Raw genomic sequence first — 27808 nt, 5'->3', positions numbered from 1 at the left:
ACAAATAAGAAAATTAATGAAATTAATGTGGGAGCCACCTTGGTGCAATGGTTACCATGCCCGCCTTGCATACACAAGGTCGTGGGTTCGATTCCTGCTTCGACCGAACACCAAAAATTTTTTTCAGCGGTGGATTATCCCACCTCAGTAATGCTGGTGACATTTCTGCGTGTTTCAAAGCTTCTCTATGTGGTTTCGCCGTAATGTGGAACGCCGTTCGGACTCGGCTATAAAAAGGAGGTCCCTTGTCATTGAGCTTAACATGGAATCGGGCAGCACTCAGTGATAAGAGAGAAGTTCATTTTCTAAAACAAACAAAACAAAATATTTTGTTATTTTTGTATTAAAAAAACTATTTTTCTAAAATATTGTTATTAATTCAGTAACATTTTTATTTAAAAACAAAATATTGTGAAACTCAAGAAAAAGTCCCGTGTTTCCCAAAGCAAGTGATTTTTTATGATGTATCCGATAGATATGTCTATATGTGGTTATTTATTTTTTTGTACTGTACTGGATAGTAAAAGTTTCTATTGCACATTCTGAGTAAATCATTGTGGAGGAATCATGATTATTTGTACGAATTTTGACAAAACTCACAAAGCCAAAGTAGTCCACGTTTTATTTCCGATTTTTTTTTTTTTTTTTGTCAAAAATTTTCAAATTTATTTTAATATTTTCAAAAATTTCGTCAAAATGTAAAAAGTTTAACTCCTTAAAATATGTGTCTAAAGAACGAAGCTAATATTGTCAAAATCGGAAACTATCGGAGTTGTCCATTTGTTGAGTAAAAAATCGCCAAAATGCCGATAAATCGGCAAAATTGGCAGCCCTGATTCAATTCCCTATTCAGTAGTCGTAGTATCAGTCAGTAGTAGTCTCTCAACAACTTCTTTCGGTTAACGTAGTTTGAATTTTCTGTGTTGTCCGCGCCGCGGAAGGAATAATCATAACAAAGACAAAAACAGAGTAGATGAATAGAAGATAACAGGAATAAAATATCATATTGGATGAAAAATGCCGGCCAAACAAAGAAACTGGACAGACACATACAAACGGATAGACTGGCAAAGTAGTCATATCTAACTGGAATCTATGACCAAACAAGACCAACAATAAATATTTTATAAACAAATTAAGAATAAAATATCAAATCCCACAATGTAAACAATTGTCCAATAATAATAAACAACGAAAATTGAAAAAAAGTGAGATAAAATAACACTACTGCCACCCTATATATATTTATAAATGATTCCTAGTTTAATTTAATAGAATCGAAAAAGTAATATAGACCAGTTACAGTGGTAAAAAAGAAAACATAGAAGAAACATGGCACTAACAAGAATTGCAAGGTGAGCTATTAAATTATATTGTATTTTTACAAATGAAAAAAGTTTGAATTTTGTACGTAATTAAGACTCATGATAAAAATACTAAAGGAACTACATCACAGTTCAAACTGTCAAAGCATGTCTGGTTACTATTGGTTACATGTCATAGGACTTTTTCCATTCCCATTTTATAAAAACAAATAATATCAAAAACAATTAAATTATATTATGCATTCTACTAAAAATGGATTTGAAAATACTGCAAAGAAAACTTCCCGGGAATTCACTTAATTTTCGGGAAGGTGGGAGCGAATTCCCGGAAAATTCCAATTTCCACTTACAGCCTATTTCTGATATCCGAACGAAAGCAATTGCGAACGAAAAGGTAGTCACTCACTTTCGTCTAGATTTGGGTTTCTCTAACTTCCTTTCGTTCGTTCGCATGGCTTACGTTCAGTGCTGCCGGTACTACTTCAATCGAAGTATTTTGCTTCATTTTCACAAAATTTACTTCGTCACTCCTTCTTCCAAAAATCTGCTTCACTTTTTGTTCTGCTTCAAATTTTTAAATTTTTTCCCATATTACCTAATTGTTTGTCCTATTCCTTTAATTACGATGAACATATCGGTTTTAATCATTGAATTATTAACCGATGTGGACCCGTTTATTTGGCAAACTTTTCTTGCTTCTGATATTTGGTTTAGCTCAATAATTTTTTAACAAATTAGCCCGCGTAGAGAGATAAGGATTTGTATTTACAAATTTCTACAATAACTGCAGTTCAGTTCTTCTTTTAATGAGTGTTTCATTCGAAATGTATGTTTTTGTTCATGTTAGACTTTTCCTTATAACAGGTCCCTATGGCGGTTATAAAGAAAAAATAGATCGATATAAATCACTTTTATCACATATTTACATTAAAAGCTTTAATAAATTTATAAATTTTCCCTTTTTTTATTCATGCCTTTTTCAAAAAACGAAAGGTCTTTACTAAGTGAGTGATTTTGACATTTCAGTTAGACAATCGATATAGACAAACCCAATTTTAGATTTCGTTACGTCTTCGTTCGCATTGATTTTCGTCTAACTTGTCGTTTAGATAGAGCTTAGAGAAACCGAAACCAGCTGATTTTCGTTTTGTATGCGAACGAAGGCTAGAATTCGGATAGCAGAAATAGACTGTTATTTCATTGCCATTTAAATAACCACTACTACTCGTGCGGCCGGGGAGCCAATTAAATCAGTTTCTTCTTAATTTAATGTATTATTACATTATATCGATTGCTCAGTATTTTTGTTATGATGTAGTATATTTTTATAGGCCTCTATTGGCTTTGTATTACAGAATTGTTGAGTAAATAAAATAAAATAAATAAACCCTAGTTGGCTTAAATCTACTTTAGGACAAGTATTTGGATTCTAAACACAAAAAAAGTTATATACCGGTATAGGCTATTTTCGGAGTTACGTGCCCCGAAAGTTTTCTATTACTATTCCAATCTCTTCCAATAGCTGAGCCCCTTCTTTGAAAGTAGAGATTTGCAAAAATGGTCATTTCAACCGAATCATATTTAAATTTATTTTAATAATATAAATAGTGCCTCTTTAGCTATCAATTAAAAAAGAAAACCCAAGATAAAACCTTTTAATCAAAATAGTACATAAATGTGACTCGTATTTATTCTTCTTAATTTTTTTCTGAAGACGTATGGTAGTATTCTCTTTTCGCACACTTAAGCCTCGACATTTAAGTATAATTATCTTTGAAAGGGGGCACTCAAAGAAAAGCGATAGTAGTAAATGTCATTGTACTTTGACTTGGCTAGATGTGTACATATTGACTCATGGCATAGATTCGCCGGTAACTGGTTTGCGCATTTCATGTTTCATTGCACTCTTTTGTAATAGGGACATGAGGGATGACCACTATGATATATGCATCCTATGTATTGCAACTTTGATGATAATTGATAATTGTTATTACTTAGAGAATGTAAATCTCAAATATTATTTTTATAATTCATTTAGAATACTGAGCTGGACAAACTAAAAATAGTAACTTATATGTGAGTCTAAAAAACCAAGGGATCTCAAGACGGGAGTTCAAATAATGGATATTTTTCCAGATAATGGTAGAAAAAAAAGCTTAAAACATGCACTGTCTGCAATTTTCCTTTTTTTTTGTATACTTCATAGACTACCATCAAACGATTAGTGATTAGTATATGTTTTAGGCATTAAAATATTAGCCGAATGTAATGCCTTAATTTGAGAAATAGTCAGATTTTTAAACAAATACAAGACATAACTAATATAGTTTTTATTGTATTATGATAGCTACTAGTTTGCCTTTTTATTAACTTCAGCTAAAGTTAAGCATGTTTAAATGTAATCGAATTAAAAATAATCTTTGGCATTTCAGAATACAATGTTTGCTTTCCATTTTTCAGAAGACTGTTTGCTGTTTTAGCACATTTTTCTGTTGTGTCTGCTCACAAATTTCTTTGGGTGTTCTAATAGCCTTATATATGAGCGCACAGTTGTTGTTGCGAATCCACGCATGTATTATCATATGCATAATTATCACATTTAGAAAAACTCATAAAACGATAAAACATTTCCAGATATAACTGGCATAGAAAGCATATTCATAAAAAAAAATTGTGAAGTAGTACATATGTATATACATATATTCATTACAAATGTAAACAGATAATATTAATTTGTTGCTATTTCATCAAAAACATTAGCTATCAATAAAAATTTAACATGCAAATTTAATTTTGGTGTGAATATTGAAACCTTAGTTTCTATTTAGCTTAAAGCATTTAATAGTCACTCAATTCTGACTGAATATAAATAGATCAAAATTGGGGTCGTGCTGCATCTATATTAGCACCTTATCACTTCGCGACGTCTAATCGAACATGTGATTCATTGAAGAAAAAACACAATATCTAAATATTTATTATTTTCTCCACAGGGCTTCTGAAGTAGCCAGCTCTAGCGTAAATACAAACATGTACACACCTATATAATCATATTGTTGAATTATAAATTATTGTACTTTCAGTTATCGAGAATGCTTTGTTTTAAATTTAGACATGGTATGGCAAATTTTGATAAATGCAGTTCATAAATAAATCTATTATGATGTCGTACAATATATTTTTTTAAATATTTAATTAGGTTTTGAAGTTTTTACTAAACGCAATATTTTACGATTCTCAAAATCTAATCAATTAGAATTGTTCAATAGCTGCCTGAAAATATTAATGTTTCGAGTTTATTCCAATTATTTTCGCATCTTTGGATTTTAGTGTACCATCAAGATTCAGTTGTTTGAACTTTCTCCAAATCCATCCCAAGTAAGGTTTTAGGAGAAGACATAGACAATTTTTTCGAATACTTATTTATAATATCATTTCAATTTTATAACTATAAATTTTATAACTATATTTGAACAACATCGTATCTTTTAAGATACATATTGTTGTAATGAATAAAACCTTTTGTGAACATTAAATTTATTTAAAAAAGAAAATCATATATTACAATATCACATATGACACTAAATATCCAAACATTACTACCATAAAAAAGACTCAATACATAATATATCCTGTTGTAAGATGAAAACTCATTTATGCAATTATGCCAGTTAGTCACATTACCCATGCAATGTTCAACAATTGAACTGAACTCGCTGATAAAGAAAACTTCAATTAATAATAATTGCGGCGGTCGAATAATGTGCGGAACTTGTTAACAGCAATGGCTCTGTTGCAACAGTTGCATGACTGCATTCGAAACCGAGAACGGGAAAAACAACCTCGACAACGGCCAATGATTTAAAGCGATAACAACACCGCCAGCAATAACACTGTGGAGGAGCAGTTAGCGAAACAGCACTACAAAGCATTTCAAGCGAAACGTCCGATTCTGTAATGAAGCAACGAAAGATCATTACAAAAACGAGTATAGCTGACTTATGATTATTGGATTCTATAAATAAACTTTAATGCAGCTGAAAAGAAAAGTGAAGTGGTACAATGGGTGCGCCACAAAGTGGTTGAATTACTATATATTATTTACCGTTTTCTTTTCATAAGTTCAGTTCTCTCAAATAAAATAATTGTAAGACAAGAGAAACATTTTGATTTGTGTGTTGCTCGTTATCGAAACTTCGATACAGTTTTGTTTCCCAGCATTTCCTAGTTACCTGAGAAACTTTCCAATATTTTCCAATATATTATTCTATACAAACTATTATAATTTTTTGTAATTTGTCTTAAAATAAACGCATTTGAATTTGATTTAGTTTATTGGACCATTACTTCATCAATATTCTTAAAAGGTCAGGCTCAGAGAATTTTCCAAGCCCTGCTATGTTTTTTATAGCAGTTCAAAATATGTACAAGAATGAACATACATAGTTTTCATAGTCTATTCCAATTGCTAAGTGTAGAATTGAAGTCATGACCCTTTGTATGCTATGTGAGCATGCTAACGATTGCTCCACTTGTGGCTCACTGTAGCCGTCCCATATTCCCAGTGATAATTGTAGTTTGTGTATAAGTTGGGAAACATACATATTATTATTCATAGATCCGAAAACAGCAGAACGATGAATATTTTTAGCAGTACGGCTATTCAATTTCGAATTATTATAAACACAACAAAATACCATGTAATGAAAATCAAATATTAACACCAATTTCCAGATATGCATACAGCTTTCCGTTGTGCTCGCTATTGTCATTGCTTCTTTTTTATAATTTTTTAATGTTTAGCATGAACATTAGGGTATCATATAAACAATATTTATCTGTATTCGGCAAATAAAAGCAAGTTTATTGCACACTGCACAACGGAACTGCGTCACGTGTGTGCCGATAATTTCTTTATCCATAAAAGGATTAAAGAATGTCTTCACATCTGAGACGCAACTAAACAAAATAAAATTAAATAAGAAAACAAATTTTGAGACTAATTACCCCAAGGCAGATTATTGCACACTGCACAATGGAACTACGTCACGTGTGTGTCGATAATTTATCCATAAAAAGGATTAAAGTTTATCTTCATATCTAAGACGCAACTTAACAAAACAAAACAAAAATTAAATAAAAAACAATCTTTAAGACAAATTACCCCAAGGCCATTTCTGTTAGCTTTGCCTCTTCAGCCAGTTCAACCCATATTGCAAAATGATCAGAGAACAAATTGACGTTAGCTCCCATTACATATTTCTCAATCTCAATTCTACTATATGTCTATTGCTTTATGACTCGAACGTCACTGGGAAGCATTTTACTACAATCGGTGGTTGTCATATTCTGGTATTGTTTTATTGTTTTCCATTTGTTGCGCCATCAGTTGCTTGATTCAGTAAGGGGGTTTGGGGGAATGAATATTTCCTTCACAGATAAAACTGGCAAAAACCACTTTTAGGCAGTTTTAGAAACACTGCATTTACTACCACTCATTGGCCGATCTATGAAATGGAAATAGAAACGAATAAATTGAATTGCAAACAAAAAAAATGCATCATCTGTAATCATTTTTATGCATATTTGTATATTAGGTTAGATGAAAACCGTATAACTAATAATAATAAATATTAAACATTGCTTTGAACATTAAAAGTGGATGTATGCGACTTAAATATCAATATTTAATTAAAAATGTCGAAGCAAGAAAAAGTGTGCAAATTAATAACTTGATACAAAATAATTCTATTTCGTTTGTTTTTCTTACGGTACACTCATAGAAAAACATCGTCAGTTGTTCTTTAGCCAACACCTAAAGAAATTCGTTAGTAGGAATAGCAGAAAACTCTTCTAAAAGCAAACGCCGTTTACTGTAATAGCAAACATTGTATGCTATTATTACATAAAGCTCCGTTAGTGTTTCGTTAACTAACAAACTTTTAAACCGTATTATAGGCCAGTTAGGAACTTAACTGACGAACATTTTTCAGTTAAAGTTAATTGGAGAGAAAATATTTGCAATTTACTTTCTGTTAATTGGCAGTTAAAGCCTAACGGAGCTCCATGAAAATGGCCGTAAAACAATTTTTATTTTGGCTGAAACTAAAAATGTTATCTAGAATACTTCTTGTGGGGAACAGGTTCCCAACAGTTCTCACTTAAGGCCTCAACCATTAGTCTTTACTAAAAAGATTCTTGTGTTCTATACTTAGACCTGCGCCATTCATTGCTGTTACAATACGCCCAACCACATCAATTGATCAAATTGCAAAAAAAAAAAAAAAACATTACTTAATGGGATTAGAGTCAATGGCCCCAATAATTTAATTGTACTGGCGAATGAAGGAGTGGGCTGACCGGCATTTGCTTGAATATATGCAAAGTATATTACAAAATAATGAAAATAATTCCTCTTCAGAATGACGACAATCTTCAATTTGCAAAATAAAGACAATAATAATTTTAGTCATAAGTGAACATAAAGTAATTAATGCATATTACATGGAAGTCAAAAACTGTTCTTGTTGACTTTAGATAATTTTTTATCTGGGTTTTTATATGTAAATAGTTTTTACTTTTGCAGTTCTATCTATATCTACAAACTAAATATGGGCATAATCTTACACTCTTACAAGTCAAGATGTAAAAATAGTTTTTTTTTTTAAATATATTTCTTTCTTTTTGTTGTTTCAGTGTTGAAAATAGCGCTTAAGTAGGGAGCGGAGATGTATAATTTCCTGTTTGTATGACTTTCTATTTAAAATACATTGAAATTATCGAAGTACACGTCGTCCCAAACTCACAAGTGAATATCATTTAGGTAACTTGTTTATTGTTTCTGTACACCTCAAGAAATTTGGAGACACAATAGAAATGCAAATAAAACAGGAAAGAAATGTAAAATTTTTTGTTCGCTAGATGCTGAAATAAAAAATATAACTACTGTTTTCAGCAAAATATTTTCATAAATGTGGTGCGCTACAAATCTACATTATTACTTCATCGCAAAACAAAAAAGTTTTTTTTTTCTACAGTATGTAGTGGCTTTAATACTAATTGTAATTACAATGTTTTAAGGTAGAATTACATACCATGCACGGATCAACGCACGGATTGACGCATGGAATGTAATTCGACCTTTATTCAAACTAATTGCGTAAACTTTTCTACATTGAGCGGACAAACCCGACTTTAACCATACTTTTTTACTAACTTTACAAATAATTTTGAGTATTTGCTATTCTTTTCCAACTCCTAAAGGCTGGTATTATTTTCGTTTCGGGTTGAAAACACTTTATTTTCACGGTTTTTTTTTTCTAAAATAAATAAAACCAAATCTATTCCTTAATCTTGGCAAAAAAAGATGAAAAATGTCACTTTAAATTTAATTATGTAAAAAAAACAACCGCAAAAATAAAGTGATACTTATCTCGAAAATTTTTAATAATTGAAATTGTATTTTCAATTATTATAAAAATAGTGAAATTGAACAGATTTTCGCTACGAAAATCGAACATCTGGATATTATTTGACTATTTTTTTCTTGCAGAGAACTATCAAATTGTAAAAAACTGTCCTGATATATTGAAGAGTTCTCCGAATTTAGTTTCAATTGCCAATTATAACGAAAATACTTACCAAGGGTATAAATAACCTCGAAATAATTAATTTTCCCTTGTATCCATCCACAAGAGATGTACGCAGTGTGAGGTAAAATACCCCTATTCGTGGTGATTTACTGGAGAATATACTATCCTCATCGGAAATATCGAATTTATATTACAACAACATAGACAGAATGATTGCACAACAAATCTCAAGGTGCGGCTATTCCATATAGAACGTGACGGCAAACACGACCGTTCATTTAACAACAGCTGTTACAGAATTGATTGAATTGGACACACAGTTGCTCTTTATTTAACGGCATAAAAATGGAGCAGTTGAATACTTTAATATTTAAGAATATTCCAAAAGAAGTTAATCTAGTAGACTTATTAGCTATCCTTGAAATACAACCAAATGAGATTAAGCCATTCGGACGGAAACGTGCTTTAATACTCTTTAAGGAAAACAGTGAGGCGGAAAGTGCCTTGGAGAAAATGCACCATGTCAACATCGCTGGAAAATTACCGAATGTAGCATACTTTCGCAAGGAAAAGCCGGAAACAAAAGAGACCCCTAATTACCGAGTGAGGACTTCAAAAATTTCTAAAGGAGTTCAAACGCATATGGATCGCGGAGAAGCAACTACAACAACTGTGGAGATAAACAAGTATGTTAAAAAAATATATGCCACAGATGGTGATTTAAACTTCGATCAGCCTCCTCCACCATATCTGAAATATCAGTATCCAACGGTTAATAAAGAAATTTTGGATAATATTTGCTGGTCCCTAACGAATAATACAAAGTTGTATACACAAGTACTACACCTTATGAATCGAATGAATTTGGAACCACCATTTCGTCAAAGGCAAGGCAGTATAGGCCAAAAAAGAAATGGGAGAGATGCCTGTACTCAAACAGAAAATTGCATTACAGTGGAAAATAAAGAAGTTTCAGAATCGGAATTGGAATCATCTGATGATGACCATAAAAAGAAGACACATTGCGCAGCTCCAAAAAGGAAATTGCCCGATAACGATTATTTATATAAAAAGAAAGCGAGACAACTGTTGCAAACAATGCAAAAGTTGTCTCAAGAAAATGTTAAGAAGACTCAAAACACATCACCACAAAGTGTTTTCGAACTGCCCAAAACCTTGCTATCAACACAAGGTTCCAATATTCAATTTCGTATATCGAAAAAATGTTCTGAAGAAACTAAGGAGGTAGAATCTAGACTTCCGGTAGTGACCGATGATAAAGCAGAAGAAACATGTTCTAAATCTACTAGACCACAAGTACCTGCAGATTTTCCAAATGCGTCAAAATTCCAAAAGCAAGATTCTCCCAAAAGCTCAGTATTATTAGAAACGAAAATTGATGAAAGGGAAATGCAGCAAATGGCAATTTTCAAAAACTATAAAAAAGGCGATATAAGCAATAAGTTATATATCAAAAACCTCCAGAAGGATGTGGTCATGGAAGATGTATTGAGTTTGTATAGAAACGTCACACGAGATGAACGTATCTCAATTGATGTTAAAGTAATGCAACATGGGCGAATGAAGGGTCAGGCTTTTGTCACATTTTCGTCAGACATTTTATCTATTTCCGAATTGCAAAATGTTACCTCTAAAGCTTTAGACCACACTAACGGCTATATCTTACGTGAGAAGCCTATGGTTGTGTGTTTTGGCAAACAGTCTTAAAAGGTTATTATGTTATGTAGAGTTTTTGCATTTTTTTGCCAAACAACAATTTGTCTATAAGGCTCTACACATTATACTCAATATCCACATTTTCGAGATTTGAAATTTCTTTTTATAGGGCAAATGACAGTTGAAATCCAGTTAAAGTGGATTTTGGAAGTATAATGTGAATGTCGTATAAGACTAAAATTTGGATGAGAACGAAACCAAACTTTTGTTTTTTATTTGCAATTAATTTGAAAAATATTTAATAGTAAATAAGAATATATTCTATGAAAATACACACAGAATATACTAAATATAACAATATTTTACATTTTCAGACAATTAGGTTTAATGGACACAATATATGCAGATGGGGGCCAATCTCAGAACAGTAGCTCTTCCACAAAGTCGGGAAAATCTAAACTATCACAACAAACCTATGAATATATTATAGCTGTCGATTTTGAAGCCACATGTTGGGAAAATCAAGCACCTCCAAAATGGAGGGAGTCTGAAATTATTGGTATTTCTTTGATCTCATGTTCATATAGTATAAAGCTCTAATATATTTTCGAAATTTTCTAGAATTTCCTGCTGTATTGGTTAATTTAAAGACTGGAAAAATTGAAGCAGAGTTTCACAAATACATAATGCCTATTGAATCACCAAAACTAAGCGCTTATTGTACTGAACTAACAGGAATAACACAGAAGACGGTCGATAGCGGTATTCCCCTACAAACCGCATTAATGATGTTCCAAGAATGGCTACGTAAAGAGCTCCGAGTTCGACATTTGACTCTGCCAAAAATGTCCAAAGATAACAAAGCGGGAAACTGTGCCTTTGTCACATGGACTGACTGGGATTTGGGCATATGCTTGAACAAAGAATGCACTCGAAAACGACTTAAGAAACCGCCATACTTTAATCAATGGATAGATATGAGAGCCATTTATAGGGAATGGTATAAATACAAGCCAATTAATTTTTTGGATGCCCTGACACACGTAGGTTTGGAATTCGAGGGAAAGCAACATTCTGGAATTGACGATGCAAGGAATTTGTCTCACTTAGCATACAAATTGGTAAACGATGGAGCAACTTTAGCAATAACTAAAGACTTAACACCTTTCCAACTGAATTTAAACTGTGTTTTGTAAGAGGTTACAACGAAATGCAAATAGGAGCACTTAACTACGTAGCCCACTTTTCGTGAACTTATATGATGAAATTTGTAAGACTTGCATATTTTATATGAAATCAAATTAATCAAAGAAATTCTGAATTTCTCTAAATTATTTATATGTATGTAAATTAACAACAAAAGGAATACAATACGAAGCCATTTTGTAATCCAATTTTTACTTGATAACCTCGAGTTGCAAGGTATTGAGAATGAACTGAGCGAAAATTCTATTTGTAACATTATGTCTGTTCGCTCTTATAAACTCATAATACACACAATTTTGTACTTTTTTAAGATAATAAAACATTACGCTGTACTAAAAACCTTTAAAGCCCAAATTAATTTGTGTTTCAATTAAACTAACTATTGGTTTCATGGTTTATTTCGTTTTCATTCGAATGTAGCCGTCCATTGTGGAAGACCTTGTAGTAATATAAGGAAGTTGTTTGATGTTAAATGGGTCTGTTTTTTTCTCCGGGGAAGGACTCTAAAAGGTTCATATTAGAGTTATAAGGATACCAGAAATCCAAAGGATACAGGGTTTCAGCGATATATAACTAACCAATTCTCCGAAAACTATACGACCTTATAACCAATGTTTTAAGATATATTCAGTATGTATATAATTCAAACTCAGCAATTTATAATTATAAATTTATATAAAACCAAAAAAAAAAAATAAAAATCGAACAAAATTTAAACATTCAATTTAAACGATATCAATAAAATCGTCTATAAATTTTAGATATTGGCTCTTTGATGATACTTGTCCAATTTATCTAAAAAAAGAAATTTATATTCCGTACAGGAGACGATAATGGTTTAAATATAAATACAATTTAAATAAGAAAATGAGTTACAAATGTTAGTATAAGGTATTATTTAAGGAAAATAAATTTATGTATTTGCTGTGCATTCTAAAAAAATGTATATTCGTATGTGCAAGTTCCAATGTTTTTTATTCGTTTAGTTGAGATTGCTCTCTGAGCATTACGCTTCATTCGATGGCGTATTTGATTGGTTTTCTTCGCTAATCAATTGCTTCAATAAGTTGATGCAAGTCTTTGAACCTTCCATAGCTTCGTTTGAAAGCTGTTCAAAAAATAATAATGCGTTTATTTTCGGATTCTACGGTGATATTGAAATTATTTACCAAAGTGAAATTTAGAAATCCATGAGGCAAGCCTTTCAAGATGTCCAAACTGACTGGCCTATTCAATTTTTTCAGTTTCTTTGCAAACATCACACAATCATCAAGACATGGATCCATCTCCAAAGACTAGGAAACACAAAACTGTAATGCTGGGAACAAAATCTACTATATGAACATCCACTTACGAGTATTTTAGTGGGGGGCATTTGTTTTAACCATTCATCACAGGCAAAATATGGGGACAAAAGGGGATCCCTTGGAATTTGAAATGCAAATTCAGCGCTAGGAGATCTTGCTATCAAAGCATCCATTTTTTGCAAATCTTCCATCGGTCCATGCGGGTGTCCATCTCGCTTTATTTCGTAGGACTGTGTATATCGATGTATAATTCCATTAATACTATTGACGGCATTATTAAACTTTCCAGTTAAGTCCAGATCGAGTACATCTTTACTAACATCAATTAGTAGATTCTCCTCTGAAAGTGTTTTAGCGGGCACTGTTTCCAATTCTATTGTTTCTTCGCTCACTTCTTTAGCTTCCTCAGTTGGTGATTCTACTATGTAGGTCTCGAGGAAACGATCAATGTATTGTTCTGCATCCGAATTCTTATTCGTCGTTACAGGATAGTGTTCGATGGGTTGTGAATCATCTTCGAACGATACACAGGAACTATTGTCATCATCTTCAACTGGCAGATCAGTTCTTTCGATAGTCTGGCTATGGTAGGATGCGCTCGCAAATGTATTTTCTGAGCTATCTTCCGTCTCTTCATCAGCTAATTCTATACCAAATTGAGTTGAAGCATCTGCTTTATTGCTCTGCAGAAAGACGTAAGTTTAATTATTTTGTGCTTTATATGGATTATTTAATGTTCACCTTAATTTCCTCCCATTTTGATTTATCCGATGATTTTAATGACGAGCCTCTTTTAGACGGAGAGTTGCAGCCAGATGTCTTCTCAAGACTGAGTTTGTAATGGGGCTCTTCCTCTGATGCTTTTCTTATTTCTTTTAAAATCTCATCATTTTTGGAGTTTTCTATTAGTACTTCAGGACTTGGAGCAGCATAAGCTCGAAGGCAACGCATCATAAAACCAAATGGAAGAAGAGGATCCATTAGGCATAATAAGCGAGCAGGGCTGAAAAAATCGGCGAATGAAATTTATTTCTAAAAAAGGCGAATATGAAATACCTCGGGACAAAGTTGATTAGGGTTGGACAGTATGCTAAAAAGAGTCCATCAGGTATTCGAATTTTTTGCTCTATGCACTTTAAGGTTAACGCAATGCACAAATTCGCTCCAGCAGAGTCACCGGCAAGTATTACACGTTCCGCTTTAGTTCCCAAATGGCTGGCATTTTTCAACATCCAGCAATAGGCATAGAATACTTCTTCTATAGCTCTAGGGAATGGCGCTTCGGGAGCTAAACTATAATCTATAGATAAAATTGGGCAATCCAGAGCCACAGCCCAATCCCGAAGATACGATTCGTGGGATTTTGATGATTGTGCCACAAAGCCTCCACCATGACAATGGAAAACAATTGCAGAAGTCCGTGGGGGTAATTTTCGCCAACCACTAAATCGGGTTGGTCCCAAACCAATCATACCTTCCCGTCGATGTGATGACAGTAGTCGAGCCTGTATAACCAATCCAGGACCCATATGGCTTGACGGAACAGGAATATCCAATAACTCCTCCCTGTCCGGGTCATTGGCGTAAACTTTTGGCAATTGCAGAGGTTCTGAAGGAATTTCTATAACTTGATTGACTTTAATGGAGGTACCTACAATGCTGGGAATTTTTTGCATTAGCTCAGATTCGGCTAGAAACCAAAACGATTTACAAAAATCGATTTTGGCATTTTGCGAGAGATTCACAATTCTTCTGGCTCTCAACTCAGGATTTAACAAATATTTTCCGCTTGTCCATACACTGCGTGTCGTCTTTAAGAGGGGACCATCGAAATCATGAGCATAAAATGCTTCAGAGAATCCTGCCATACTTATCGAAAGAATTTTCAAAACGCTGCGAATTGAATCGCCATATTGAAAGCCCAAGCATCGACCATAAAAGCTATATTGATTTATAGTGTCTCCCTTTTCGAAAAGATCTTCAGCCGAATGGTCTCCATTTGCGAATAAATCATAATCTTCCGAGTTCATGGACCACTCGTGAAGGATGAGTAAATATTTCATGCACGTACATAGCGATGAAAGTAATTGCGAACAAGCTTCAACATCTTTCATATAACTCTTCTTGCGAAAAAACAATGTGGATCTGGAAGATGTGAGATTCTTACAAATGCTCAACCCATACTCTATACAAGAATCCACTACGGATATAAAACTTCGGTAACCATTGCCGGGGGTGTTTGCATCAAAATCATATCTACTGGCGAATTCTTCAATCTCTCTTGTTAGACTGTCCGCCATAATTATAAAATCTTGCCAAACGACAAGGGCCCCTTGGAGTCTTTGACCTTTTTCAGTATTATCTTCTTTGAAATGTAATGCATGCTCCTGACATACCAACAAAAGTTCACGGTATTTTTCACGCATTTCGTCAGGAGTGTGTGGTATTTGAGGATTGGGCTGAGCGGAACACGAAGGCATTTCTGCCACCACTTTGGTATTACACCCCGACTCTTGTTTCTCTGCCACGCTTGCCGTCATTGCTGTAATTTTATTGCATTCACTTAAAGACTGGGAGCCGTTTTCAACGTCTTGCAAACATTGCATATTACTCATAAGAGCCTGCGGTTTTCTAGGCTAATAAAATAAATGATGACAAGTTTTTTAAAAGTTTTACCAAATGCTCTCTTACCCAAGTGCTTGAGACCGTTGGTGTCTTCTTGCATCTATGAGATCTAACGGCAATGAGTGTGAGTACGCGTTTGAAAGCCACTTTCACTTTAGTCTTAGGAGTTGCATTGGTTGTATGGAAATATTTAAAACATTATAGCAATATGTTTTGTATGTATGTTGTGTGTGTTCATACGCATCTACTGCGTTGTTGCACCGAAGAGGGAAGTTAGTTTACACTAACCCTAAAACTTTCCTTTTATTTATTAATAACACTAACTTACATTTTATTTACATCATTTGGGAAAAACGAATACAAAACAAAGACGACGTCTGATAGTGATGAACGATAGGTTACCATTGACACAGTGGCAACTCACCCCGATTGTTGTTTATGACTTTTTCAGCTTGTTGACTGAGGTGGTGAATTACATATGGTTGTAATACAGTGTTTCGTTGCTGCTGCAGGTAGCCAATTGAACACAATGGGATCGTAATTTAATTTTCAATACATTAATGTGGGTACTAATTTCGGATTTTAAACCCCAACACACAAAATTAAAAGGCCAAAAATATACATGGACAATTATATTTTAGGAATTTTGTAAAAAGGTGGATGGAAACGTTTCAACCAACATTCCAATTCACGATTCCAATATTTGAATCAAAAATGGAAATAAGCTAGTTTTCGGCGCATTAAAGTTATTTCGGGTTTCCACCAAAAACCTAATTTGAAGTTCAAAAATTCATATATATTTTTATCGAATCTTTGTAAATTATGGATGGAAAACTTTTACTTTTTAAGGCTTAGTTACTATGATAATAAATTAAATTATAAATTTTAAAGCAATGATTGCGTAACCTTTTGTCTTATGAAATTGATTGACTAGAAAATGTAACTGTGGAAATTTGATGGTTTTCGGTGCGGAAAAAGAATATAATATCCACTATATTAAAATAAATGGATTTAAAACAGATGTTTTGACTCAATTGATGCATACTTTATTTTTCATCGAGACTTCGTTAAGACTTTAAAGGTATATATTTGATTTTAATTTATAATTTTGATTATTTTAGAAGAAAAAAATTATAGCGAAAATTTTACACATTTAAGGTGGGTACTAAGTTCGAGTTTAGCCGCTAAAATCGCTAAAGTGAAAACTAAACCAGTAAAAAAAAGGCATAAAATTATGTATATTTGTTGCAAATTTTATTATAACTTGCCCAAAGCAAATTTTCCCAAAGTATGTATTCCTTAAAATGGATTATTAACGAAAAGTAATCGTGAAAAAATGACGTTTTTAGCGGATAAACTCGAACTTAATACCCACCTTTAGTTTTGATTTTTCTGTGTAAATGATGAACTTAGTAGGGACCTAAATTTAAAACGCAGGTCTATGTAAAATCAAGTCACTTATCTATATAGAAAGAATTAAGTGTACTTCAAGGATTATTTCGAACTCGTTTTTCGAGCCGAAAAGCAATCAAAACTTACTGGACGTTACACATATTTCTTCACTTTTAATTTAGAGTTTTTGTTCATTATTACTCATTTTTTAACAATTAATTTCAAAGACATTTTTAATTTTAATATTCGCGAAACAGGAACTTGGCACCCGCATTGATCGAATTTTTATAGAGTGGGTACTACAATTCTATGTTTTTTTTTTCTGCCATACCAATCATTTTATTATCATCTCAAAGTCCAAACAGCATAGCACTAACATTGTGGAACTGAAATTGACAATCCCAGCTTGGTGATCGTTTGACCAATTCTAAAGAATGTAAATAAATGTCGTTCGTTCGAAGGTTAAAAATCTTGGTTATTTTTTAACTGGTATATTTTCCAATCCATTAAAAAGCGTATATACATAGTAGTATGCATATATATATACATTGCTATTAAAATAAAACCTAACAATCTAAATATATAAAAATATAAACTATATTCAAAACAAACTATCATCTGCTTTACGTTTTCGTTTCTTCAACTTTTGTTTAACATCTGCTGCCTTGCCTCTCATTACACTTGTTTTCAATTTCTTGGCAGACTTTTTACGTTCTTTTATTGCAACTTTACGTTTAGCCGCTCGAACAGGATCGTGAATTTTTTCTTGCAATATCAGTTTTTTCCTATCAGCTCGACGTATCATCAACTTCATTTGTGTACTTGCTCGTAATTTATCATAGACATCTGTGCCAATACGTTTTCTTAAGCGACTTCCAACACGCAATGCTAATTTATGTAAATCTGCATCAATGTTTTGATCTTCCTCTGACATTTCACGAACTAATGCCGATATAATCGATGGTGCTAATTTTAACAGTATATCCAAGTTTAGAAGAGTGATGAAACTTTCCAGGAGAGTGAACAATGCTGTTCTCTAAGAAAATAAGTAAAAAGGCAGATTACATTTGAAAGTGATAGCTAAACTGTGGTTAAGACTTACTATTGAAGTACTATGAGAAGCTTTAACTACTTCCCTATTTATAAGAAATCGTATATTCTTCATTAGCCAATATAAATTGATTTTGGTAAGAGAATCATTTGGTGTAGGCTCTTCGGCATTATTAGACTCTGTTTTTATCGCAAATGGTACATCCTTCAACATGGAAGCCACATACAAAAATATTTTTACAATTTCATCTATCATTGACTGTGAGGTTTCTCCCGGAATCATTTGAGCACATAAATCTAAAACCAATGATTTTATGTCATACTCTGGATTCAAATAAATAAAATCCAACTTGATTGCATTTTCAATCGAATCATCTATGTTACTCTGAGACATTTTGCGACCGACGTAGTCAAAGTTGTAGCCACTCAATATATGAGTAATTGTTTTCGCAGCATTACATCGAACCCAATTGTGGTCATGAGCTAATAAACGTTGACAACCGTAGGCTAATTCATCAATAGTGTTTGCAAGTTCAGAGTTCCTCATCAACTCTGTTGAACAATATTCGAATATCTTCAATATGCAGTACTGTATTTGAATAATTTCATGGTCCAAACATCGTTGCTTTCTCTCCAAATCTTCTTCTATGTCTTGCTCATCGGTCAATGCATTATTAACATCTTTCTCTAAAATGTTGTTCGCGTTCTCTTCGCTAAATTTTTTGGTCTTTATACAAATTTTTTGGAATACGTTTGGATTAACATCCCACTACAAAGCAGTATAAGAAAAGGAAACTTACCTTGTTTCGTTTTCTTCTAGGAATTCCGCTATCTTCGCCATCACCTAGGGATTCTGTATTTGGAGCCCTTACAAATCGTCCTACCTGTGATTGGTGATTGTCTTGACACGTCAACCTCATCACTAAAGTCGGAAGCAATGGTTTCAAACGAGGTGCGAATGATTGTTTCTCCGAGTTTAGAAATCTAGAACATAGAGCAGCTCCCATTTCTCGAACGGATGGTTTATTATTAGAACTCAAGAATAATAACGTTAGGTCAAACAAATGCTGTCTATCAGATTTCTCTAATCTGTTTATTAGCAACTCAATTGTGTTGGCTACAGCTTTTCGACATTCTGGTTCCTCGTCGTTTACCAATCTTGTACCCAGCGATAAATATAGAAATTCAGCTTTTTTTGCAAGTATTACCAAGGGGAATTTCTTGACAATTGTAGCAATAAATTCTATTGCAGACAGCCGACCAGCGGACAGTGAATAACATAGCTGAGCAGAGAAAAATTTCACAATATGATCTACTCTTTTATGAAGAGGATATTCCATTACGTATATGGTTAATAGATTTCTAGCCTCATTGCGTACATAGTCTGAAGGTGAGACTACACACATATCGCCTATTTTTTTCATAATATCATGAATGGCTTTGGACTCTACCTTGCGGCCAAGCATGGCCTTTAATAGGTTGAAGGTAATGGTCTGATTATCGCCACCTTCATGTAGATCCTGTTCTATGTATAAAACTAATTCGTCCACTTGTTCTTCGGTGAGATTATAATAATGACACTTCCTTATTAGACCAACAATTGCTTTAAATGTCGCCTTCACCAACTGGAAATTATCTTCTTGTTTTGTGGCACCGAAGGTAGAGAAATTTTTTAAAATTTCAAATATTCTCTCCACCACGCCAGCTATGTAATCAGTTTCCTCCATGGCTTTCAATTCATATTCTTCCACCCATAGAGTGGAAAAGCAATTGAGAGCAAATGTAGTTGCTCGGACATGGGTGCTTTTCAATGCGTCTTTAAGTAATGGTAATATCGGATTAAGAAATGGTGCATAGTCAACATTTTGTAATTTCTTGCGCTTTAACACAATGTACAACATTTCCAAGCCAAATTCAATTAAAATATGGGCATTAGCTTGTGAATTCGTTTGTATTTTCTTGTTAACTGCTCCAGATCGGTACTTAGGCAATGGCTGTATTATGAAGCAATCGGGCCTAGCACGTCTCATTTTCTCCTTTTCGTTTTCGGTTAGAACACGTCTTTGAGTTCCTGGCAAAAGATCCGTTATGCTTTCCGAAATAGTACCATATATGAAAATTAGTAAACTTTCTCGGGAAATATATGGATTTTCCACAAGTCCATTTACTATCTTGGCAAAACAGTCTTGAATTTTCAATGTGAGTTTTCGTGATTTGGAACGTGCTAAGTGATCTTTGAATGGTATAAGCATGTCCAATAGGCATGTTTCCTGTATATTTCGTGCGATTATGTGTAGCACCAAATAACTCTTTGCGCTTGGTTTAGCTTCGGGGGTGTGTGACGTCAGTTTATCTATTTCTTTTTCGGCACTTATATCGCCAAATATGTCATTCAACGCTACTTCGAGCAAATTATGGAGACAAGATTCAATGTCGCCCGATTGGATAACATCTCGCAAAGCTTCCAGAACTCCGTGCAGTGTTACAGATAAAACATGTACTTGGAAGCCTCTAGTTAAAAGATTTTGTAAATGATTCACCAACATAGAAAGATAGGACGATCCAAGACACAGCATGATCTTCTTGAGAATGTCACGGGTTAACATTCTTACGGACTTCAAGGGTGATCTCAAGAAGGTACAAACTTTCATGAAAACTCCTAGAAAAATTAAACCACATTTTATTCTATAAATCTCTATGGAAATATTATAATCAACTACACACCTGGCAAACTTGTATCCATTAGATCCTTCGGCAACTTTTGCATAAGTTTAACAAGGGCCAAACCAATGGGAACTCTTAAAATTTCTTCTTCCTCTCGTTCTATGCTCAACTTTTTTCTATTTACTTTGTGTTTGTTATCGTATGAAGACTGTTCAGTTATTGAGCGATTTAATGTTGGTATCAATATCGTCGTAATTGTGGTTAGAACTCTTTTGGAAGCATTAGTACTAAGGAGCACTGGTTGCTTCATCCATGATTCATTCTTAACAACAGATATTATTGCCGAAATTTCCTCTTCTTCATCCAATTTGCCATTTTCCAAATCCTTTTCTAGATTATGCTCCTCGGTTGGTTCCTTGTCAGCGGCCTCATCTTTATCATCATCTTCCTCAGTGTCCTCATCGTCTTCAACAGTTTTTCCATCCGGTTTTGATTTACATTCTTCACTGATTTCCAGCGAGTCTGATGAATTCAATATGGTTGTTTTCAACTTTTCTAGGGTATCCGTATCTGATTGGGCCAAAGACAAGTCAAAATGGAAGGCATCCAAAATTCGTACAACTATTCTTACACATTGCTTTTGATATTCATGAGAGGTACGCATCTTCAAAAGGTAGTAGCGCAAAATTGTGTAATAATATTGCCATGGCAAAAGTTGACACACAACACCTACAGTTTCTATAGCCGCATCGACAAGAGTGTGTTTGCTGGCATATTTTTCTTGCAAAAGGTATCGCGATGCCAAGGGCAATACGAACTGAGTGAGTGTTCTTGAACTGAGCGGTTTAGTTAGGGTAGCAGCATGGGCATTGAATTTGAGAAGCGCCCTACCATGGCGATGTGATTGTAAATGTATCACATTTTCAAAGAAATCTACTTCAGAATCCATCTTATCCCCAAGTGGTTGCAGGTCATGTAAAATTTCATGGGAATTTGCACACTCTCTAGCCATTTCACCAAGCAAACGTATCCCTTCATTACGAACATTTTCATTGGTATCCTTTATAATACGCCTTATCAGGTTTATGAATACATCACCAACTAAATAATCAATTTGCTGTTTATCGTTAGCATACTTGTTGGTCAAGTGTGGCAGTAGTTGTCTCAAATGCTCACTAGCATTGTCACGTAAGCCTATATCTTTATCGTGACGCAGGAAGTAGAAACAGTTGAAAATTACCAGTATGCCCAAATCTAAATCCATGCCCTCAGGAGTTTCTATCTGCAGTTTCAGTTCCTTGAATGCATCCAAACGTTTCTCATAGTCCGGTTGCTCCAACCAGCGTTTGTCCCAGGCATTTAGCAAAATCATTATTCGAGCAGTGAATTTCAATTGCTTGCTAAGGGATGAATTAGGCGACTGTTTGTGTTTGATCTTAGCGATGTCGGCAACTAAGTCACACAATTGTTTACGGGCAGTCACCTCTGATATCTGCTCAAAAAGTGGGGCTATCTTTCTTATGTATAATTCCGGTATATCCAAACGTTTTATGAGATTTGACAGAGTTGTTATTACCTGAGATACAACTTCATTGCTATTTTGAGAATGAGTCCTTGCTATTAAAATGGGCAATAGAAGCTGCAGCAAACTATCGCAGGTTTCAGGTTCTTCAACGTGTTTTGTTAACATTGACAATATATTCAAATCTCTTTTGTCCAATGATTGTCTCGAACTTCGAGACGAAAAATTCATCTTTAGCCTTTGCAGTATTTCGGGGATGTAGGGTTTAATCAGCTTTAAGGCATCGTCTGAGTAGTCAACATCGGTTTCCGATGCGACAAGCAATTTCTCGATTAAATTCATTATGGCTTTCCGTACTACAATTTTCGATTTATCATTCAAGAGAAGCGATATAATGTAATGAAATATTGGTTTTCCAGAAACATGGAAGTGTTGGTTCAAATATTTGAAATGTTTCGGTTTCTCTCCCCACATCAATAACAATTTGAGTAGAGCAGTGGGCGTGTGTATGCTCTCCAAAGGCAATTTATCTAAAGAGGGAAATACGTAGACATCCGTAATGCATGTAATCAATTCGTCCGTCCATTCAAATTCCTCGATATGCTGGAAAAAGTTATGCAAACTTTGTAATGAATTCTGTTTTAGATTTCGAAAAACTGTTGGCATTTTGGGATGTAATAGTGTAACGTCTTGCTTGGAAACTTCATTGCAAACGGCACCGATGAATACTAAAAGTTTCAACATAAAATAGTGAAATTTTTCTTTCATGATTCCGCCGAATTCCTTGCGTATCAACTCCAATAAATTTACTACACTTTGGAGTTTCTTTGGAGACCAAATAGAAGAGAGGTTGAATTTATCGTTCACCATGCTCGATATCAACGCAATGTCTGTTGTTTCCTCGGTAAACTCCTTATATAATCCAAAAGCCATTTGTAAAAACCATTCGATTTCTTTGATATTGCATTGGCCCAAAAATCTTAGGATTACCGATTTTCTTTGTTGAGGACTAAGCCCTTTCTGAGAACCCCTCGTTATCATTTTCCCGTAGAGTAATCTTAAAAGGATATGCATTAGCTGCTCGCGATGATCCTCCGATATGGAATCCACTTTAAAATTTAACAGTTCATCTTTGAATTTTTTCTCATCCAAAATATTGTAGAGTACATCCTTATACGGCATTAGTGATTTGGACTTGTATGACATAATACAATCCAAGCCTGACTTTTGCAATTGAATATTGGAACCTCTAAGAAGTTCTGTATAGAATAGCCATAGTTCGGGTTCTCTAAACAAAGCTCTAGGATTCTGCTGTGATGCGAGAACAGACAATTTACACTGTAATGTTTGTAGTATGAATTTCGTGCAGTAATTATCTTTGAGGGATAATTTTGACTTTTTCTTAAATTTGTGTATCATCTCTTCAGATTCGTCATCTCCATCATCTGCTATTTCTTCATCGTCATTTTGCAGCAGAACAGATATTTGTTTAGTTGTAGTTGTCAAATCCCAAGAATTTTCCTTCCTTTCCAAATGTTCTTTGTACTCCTCTTCTACAAATTTCAAAAAAAGCCCCACCAAATCCCGGTTTTTTATTTCAAATAGTTTTCCAAAATGGGGCAAACGTTGCCACAGTAAAATTCTGTAATTTAACAATTGCTGCTGAGTCTCCATTAGTTCATGAAATCCGGGTAATACGGCATTCAATGTTTTCGACTGCCATAAATATTCTACAGATTTCTTTTCCTCCCGGATGTCATTAGAGTAATCGATTTTTTCTAGAGTTTTTTGTAAACTTTCCTGATAGATAGGCCAAAACAAAGAAGTGTCTATTTGCTTCACATAGTCTTCTAACAGTTTTAGTACAGGATCCCAAATTATCTTGAAATTATGATGTAACAAACCCAGCAGAAATCGAATGCAGTCTAACTTAGTGGTTTCAATTTCAAACGATTTGAACAACTCGGCTTGTGGCTCAAGTTTTTGTAGCAGCAATAACTGTTCTCTGTAATTGTGAACATTGGGTTCGATTAGCTCTGCCTGGTAAAATATATGATAAGGGGTTTTTGTTTCTTGGCCCTTGTGTAGAATAGTCAGTGAGTGGCAGGACAAGAGACGCATATTGTGATCATGATGCTGTAGCATGTTGGCTAATGATATTTTAATATCAGCGTCATTCTTGAACAATTTTGGATTTTTATAAATCAACAGATCCAAACATCCGAGTACATTTCTGTATTCCAAATTTTTCAGTAAAATTGGTTTCAGCAAACTACATACATCTTTTGATGGAGAGGAATTCAATTGGCATTCAATTTCAATAAGCAGCGTTAGGATATTCAGATATTTAGCTTCGTTTGATGAATTTAACTCCTTGATTACACACCCCATTAGATATTCCACACGCCTTTGTATATTCTCAACTTTTAATCCTTTCAGATGTGGTGCTAAAATGAGTAGAAGTAATTGTTGCTCGATCATTGCATGATCTAGGTCCATGACTGCAATATTATCTTTGATTTTTTCCAATGTTTCCAAAGAGTTCACTTTTATTTCCATTGACTTCCATTGTTGTATCGCAACAGCATTGAAATTGAGGGGATGCTTTTTCAAAACTACTTCGGCCATCAATTCCATAGATTGCAAATCAAAGTTACTTTCGAAATATTGGACAAGGGAAGGCAAGATAAATATATCAAACTGAACGTGCAATGCCATGGCCAAAACAAAACTGTCGTATATATCTCGTTGTTTAATACTCAATGCTTTCTTTAACAAACGACTTGTATCCAACTGAGTTACCAACGAAGAGCCCGATAGCAATATAGTGGTAATAATCATGGTGGATAGACTCAATGTTTCATCCGAATCATTTTCTTGTGGAGCATTTCCGATTATCCGTAGGATGGTAACCACAAGTAAATCCATGTCCGTAAGATACCGGCATTCTTTGTACTCTACAACCTGTAGAGCTATTCTCATTAAACATTTCAAAGTGGACACATTTTTGCTACAATCGGCGACCAAACAAAGTTTCGTCCAGAACAATGACATTTGCGCTGGTGTAATAAATTTCAAGAGTTGTGATATAGCATATTTTACTATGTCATGAAGCAGTTCCAATTGTTGGCTTTTGATATTCTTATCTCCAACTAAAGCTTCAAAGATAAACTGCAAAAAATCACCTGCCATTGAATGAAATTGGCCCTTAACTCCACGCATTATTTCAAATAGCAAACGACCACAACCCTGGATACTTTCAATCTGCTCCAGCGCCACTGTGGCCAGTATGAATTGAAGAAATTTGTCATAGTCTCTTACATCGCGGGCAATAAATGAGAAACACTCAACAGCAAAGTTAGTGACATGTTCCTCGTACCGCCGTTCATCCAGTAACGGCAAAATGCTATGGAAGACTACCCCAATGTTCCGCTTCAAGTGGGGTTTTAATGTCTTGAATAAATACGCAAGGCAAACCAGTGTCCATTCCAATTGCTCAGCATCCTTGGTATTGAGTAGGCAAATTAATCTATCCAAAACCCTTTGAAAGTAGGGATAGAATTCTTCACGCAAATCTCTGGCCAATACATAGAGCAACTCCAAAAGTGGCTGTAATGAAAGATTCGTTGCACATGACAACTTGTCCAGAAGTATGTCCACCACAAAATCTTTTTGATGCAACAATTGAGGTAAAGTGACAATCCTCAGAACCTTTCTCGTAAACTGAGAGAATTCCGTAGACAAATTTAAAACCATCCATTTTTTGAGTGTTTGGTGGAAATAAGTTTCATTGTCCTCGCATAATTCTTCATTTTCATGGCCAATGTGATACAAAGCCAAACTTCTTAAATCGATCTCGTTAACACGTTCAGCGAAACTTTTAAACTGAAAGATGATCACATTAGGAAAGTCATGCGATGTAACTGATTATACTTACTTGAAATGTGTTTGATTTTTTACTTTTTTCACCAAAGTCACCCATGATTCCTGCTTGATTTATTTATATTTTATTTAATAATTTTCCATCAATTGTTGCAAGCGCACATTTTCAGAAGTACATTTTAAAATGATAAAATACAATAGCAATGATGCCAGATTCCTTTGAGATCAAATTCCCAGAAAAGACCTCAATTACAGTATTTCACAAATATGATTTATTTTGTGTCCTAGTACAATTTTATATCGAACCTTCATCAAGAATTAGTAATAATAGTAGATAACATGTAAAATTAAATAAATACTGCTTTTTATTTGGATTAGGTACTCTTAAAAGTTTATCCTTATTTTCGACGTGCTTTTAATCACATTCATATACCGATTTGATGAAGAAACGAATTAAGTGGTAACTCTTCCTATGCGTGCACGTGTTAAGTAAGTAAGTAAGTATGTTTATTTGAGACTTATTAATTTCGATTACATTGATGATATGAACTTATCGATAAGTTAGTGGTAAACTTAGAACTATATCTGTCTTGTTCTAATACACAGTTAAATAATGTAAAATAGCTCTTGCTTTATAGTGAAAAAAATCGATTGTGCGTACATGGCACATGAGATGAATGAAAAAAAAGGCTTGCTCATTAACCTTTGTTGTTGTCGTACAGAGCGCGAGTGTCTGTTGTTAAAATAAATAAATGTTTAATACTAAATCTACGACTAAAAAAACACTTAAAACGAATTAACAAATTGTATGTTAGCGACGAAGGCTAATATAATAGCTTTTAGAGTACAATGGTGAGTATTTTTTTTATACTAGTATCACAGTTGAAGCGAATATGCATGAGCATAGGGCAGGTACGTAAGTATTGTAATATGACTTATGGTCTAATATAAATAATTGCACGTATTTCTTCTTATAGACTAGTTTATAAGAGAGAGTTAATTATAATTATCATTTATCCTCTATGTGTTCCAGGTGTCGTTTTCTGGAAGAATTGCGGCAAGGTAAGATTGACTGATTCGTTGTCAAGTAATTCATTAATGATGGCAACAGACGAGAGGTATTTAGAATCAGACCAATTAGCATTTTCTTCAATGTTGTAAATTGTGCTCAACAATTCATTTTCATGTGCGGCAAGCCTCTCGATGAATGAACGCTGGAGGTTGAGGGCGTACCTGCATAATGGTTGGACTCCAGATGTTTCATAAATGTGGGAGTTGGAGAATTTTTTTTCGCGGCTTTGGTAATGCTTGTTGACGCATTTTCTTAATATTTTCCGTTCAAAGATTTCTAATTCATTAGCCACTGTCGGGGAGATAGTGAACCAGATTGGAAATCCATATATCAACATTGGTCTTATGGCTACTTTGTATAGTAGGAGCTTTGTTTTTTGAGGTAAGTATTTATTCCCCAGAATGTATGAAAATGACCCAAGTATACGTTTTGTCTTTTTCAGCGATAATCGGGCATGAGTGTTGAACTTTAGCAAGTTGTCGAAAGTGACTCCC

At 34.0% G+C, this 27808-nt stretch overlaps 3 protein-coding genes and 1 long non-coding RNA gene across 12 annotated transcripts; 1 reads left to right on the top strand and 3 right to left on the bottom strand.

Annotated features, from left to right (window-relative positions):
* The first annotated feature begins 847 nt into the window (after positions 1-847).
* Positions 848-12154, top strand: Snp (Snipper). Of its 6 annotated transcripts, none has more exons than XM_075310229.1 (4): positions 848-1355; positions 8022-8148; positions 10969-11153; positions 11216-12154. In XM_075310229.1, exons 3-4 carry the CDS (start codon positions 10982-10984, stop codon positions 11788-11790), a joined length of 747 nt encoding a protein of 248 aa, XP_075166344.1. In that variant the 5' UTR covers positions 848-1355; positions 8022-8148; positions 10969-10981; the 3' UTR covers positions 11791-12154. The 6 variants fall into 6 exon arrangements, with proteins under 6 accessions (XP_075166344.1, XP_075166343.1, XP_075166342.1 ...); XM_075310228.1 differs by lacking the exon at positions 8022-8148 and having other exon boundaries at positions 849-1208; positions 1276-1355; XM_075310227.1 differs by lacking the exon at positions 8022-8148 and having other exon boundaries at positions 849-1208; positions 1263-1355.
* LOC142238540 (uncharacterized) lies at positions 4778-6967 on the bottom strand. The gene is made up of 2 exons (XR_012722750.1): positions 6333-6967; positions 4778-5277 (listed from the first exon to the last, which is right to left on the bottom strand). It is a non-coding gene; the product is annotated as an uncharacterized LOC142238540 (long non-coding RNA).
* A 518-nt stretch (positions 12155-12672) lies between the features above and the next one.
* On the bottom strand, positions 12673-16196 carry Hsl (hormone-sensitive lipase). Of its 4 annotated transcripts, none has more exons than XM_075310222.1 (7): positions 16061-16196; positions 15799-15891; positions 14164-15743; positions 13849-14110; positions 13155-13790; positions 12970-13095; positions 12673-12908 (listed from the first exon to the last, which is right to left on the bottom strand). In XM_075310222.1, exons 3-7 carry the CDS (start codon positions 15720-15722, stop codon positions 12807-12809), a joined length of 2685 nt encoding a protein of 894 aa, XP_075166337.1. In that variant the 5' UTR covers positions 15723-15743; positions 15799-15891; positions 16061-16196; the 3' UTR covers positions 12673-12806. The 4 variants fall into 4 exon arrangements, with proteins under 4 accessions (XP_075166337.1, XP_075166339.1, XP_075166336.1 ...); XM_075310224.1 differs by having other exon boundaries at positions 14164-15738; XM_075310221.1 differs by having other exon boundaries at positions 15799-16123.
* A 1403-nt stretch (positions 16197-17599) lies between these two features.
* Positions 17600-26427, bottom strand: LOC142238536 (small subunit processome component 20 homolog). The gene is made up of 5 exons (XM_075310220.1): positions 26298-26427; positions 20899-26245; positions 18975-20833; positions 18227-18901; positions 17600-18160 (listed from the first exon to the last, which is right to left on the bottom strand). The coding sequence occupies exons 1-5, from the start codon at positions 26340-26342 to the stop codon at positions 17726-17728; spliced, it is 8361 nt and encodes a 2786-aa protein (XP_075166335.1). The 5' UTR covers positions 26343-26427; the 3' UTR covers positions 17600-17725.
* Between the last annotated feature and the right edge of the window lie 1381 nt (positions 26428-27808).

Source organism: Haematobia irritans, chromosome 5 (assembly GCF_050003625.1).
Source record: "Haematobia irritans isolate KBUSLIRL chromosome 5, ASM5000362v1, whole genome shotgun sequence".
NCBI classification, from domain to species: Eukaryota; Metazoa; Arthropoda; class Insecta; order Diptera; family Muscidae; genus Haematobia; species Haematobia irritans.
This window is presented reverse-complemented; position numbering and strand designations above follow the sequence as displayed.

What these genes read in the sequence shown, in the direction of transcription:
- Hsl (XM_075310222.1), bottom strand. Translation starts at nt 15,722, where the DNA reads ATGAGTAATATGCAATGTTTGCAAGACGTTGAAAACGGCTCCCAGTCT. An exon ending in CTAATCAACTTTGTCCCGAG is followed by an intron (nt 14,111 to 14,163) that starts GTATTTCATATT and finishes CGATTTTTTCAG; the next exon opens with CCCTGCTCGCTTATTATGCC. An exon ending in CAAAATGGGAGGAAATTAAG is followed by an intron (nt 13,791 to 13,848) that starts GTGAACATTAAA and finishes GTCTTTCTGCAG; the next exon opens with AGCAATAAAGCAGATGCTTC.
- Snp (XM_075310225.1), top strand. Translation starts at nt 9,263, where the DNA reads ATGGAGCAGTTGAATACTTTAATATTTAAGAATATTCCAAAAGAAGTT. An exon ending in ACAACTGTGGAGATAAACAA is followed by an intron (nt 9,604 to 10,968) that starts GTATGTTAAAAA and finishes TTACATTTTCAG; the next exon opens with ACAATTAGGTTTAATGGACA. An exon ending in GAGGGAGTCTGAAATTATTG is followed by an intron (nt 11,154 to 11,215) that starts GTATTTCTTTGA and finishes GAAATTTTCTAG; the next exon opens with AATTTCCTGCTGTATTGGTT.
- LOC142238536 (XM_075310220.1), bottom strand. Translation starts at nt 26,342, where the DNA reads ATGGGTGACTTTGGTGAAAAAAGTAAAAAATCAAACACATTTCAA. An exon ending in CTAGAAGAAAACGAAACAAG is followed by an intron (nt 18,902 to 18,974) that starts GTAAGTTTCCTT and finishes ATTTGTATAAAG; the next exon opens with ACCAAAAAATTTAGCGAAGA. An exon ending in CTTCTCATAGTACTTCAATA is followed by an intron (nt 18,161 to 18,226) that starts GTAAGTCTTAAC and finishes TTATTTTCTTAG; the next exon opens with AGAACAGCATTGTTCACTCT.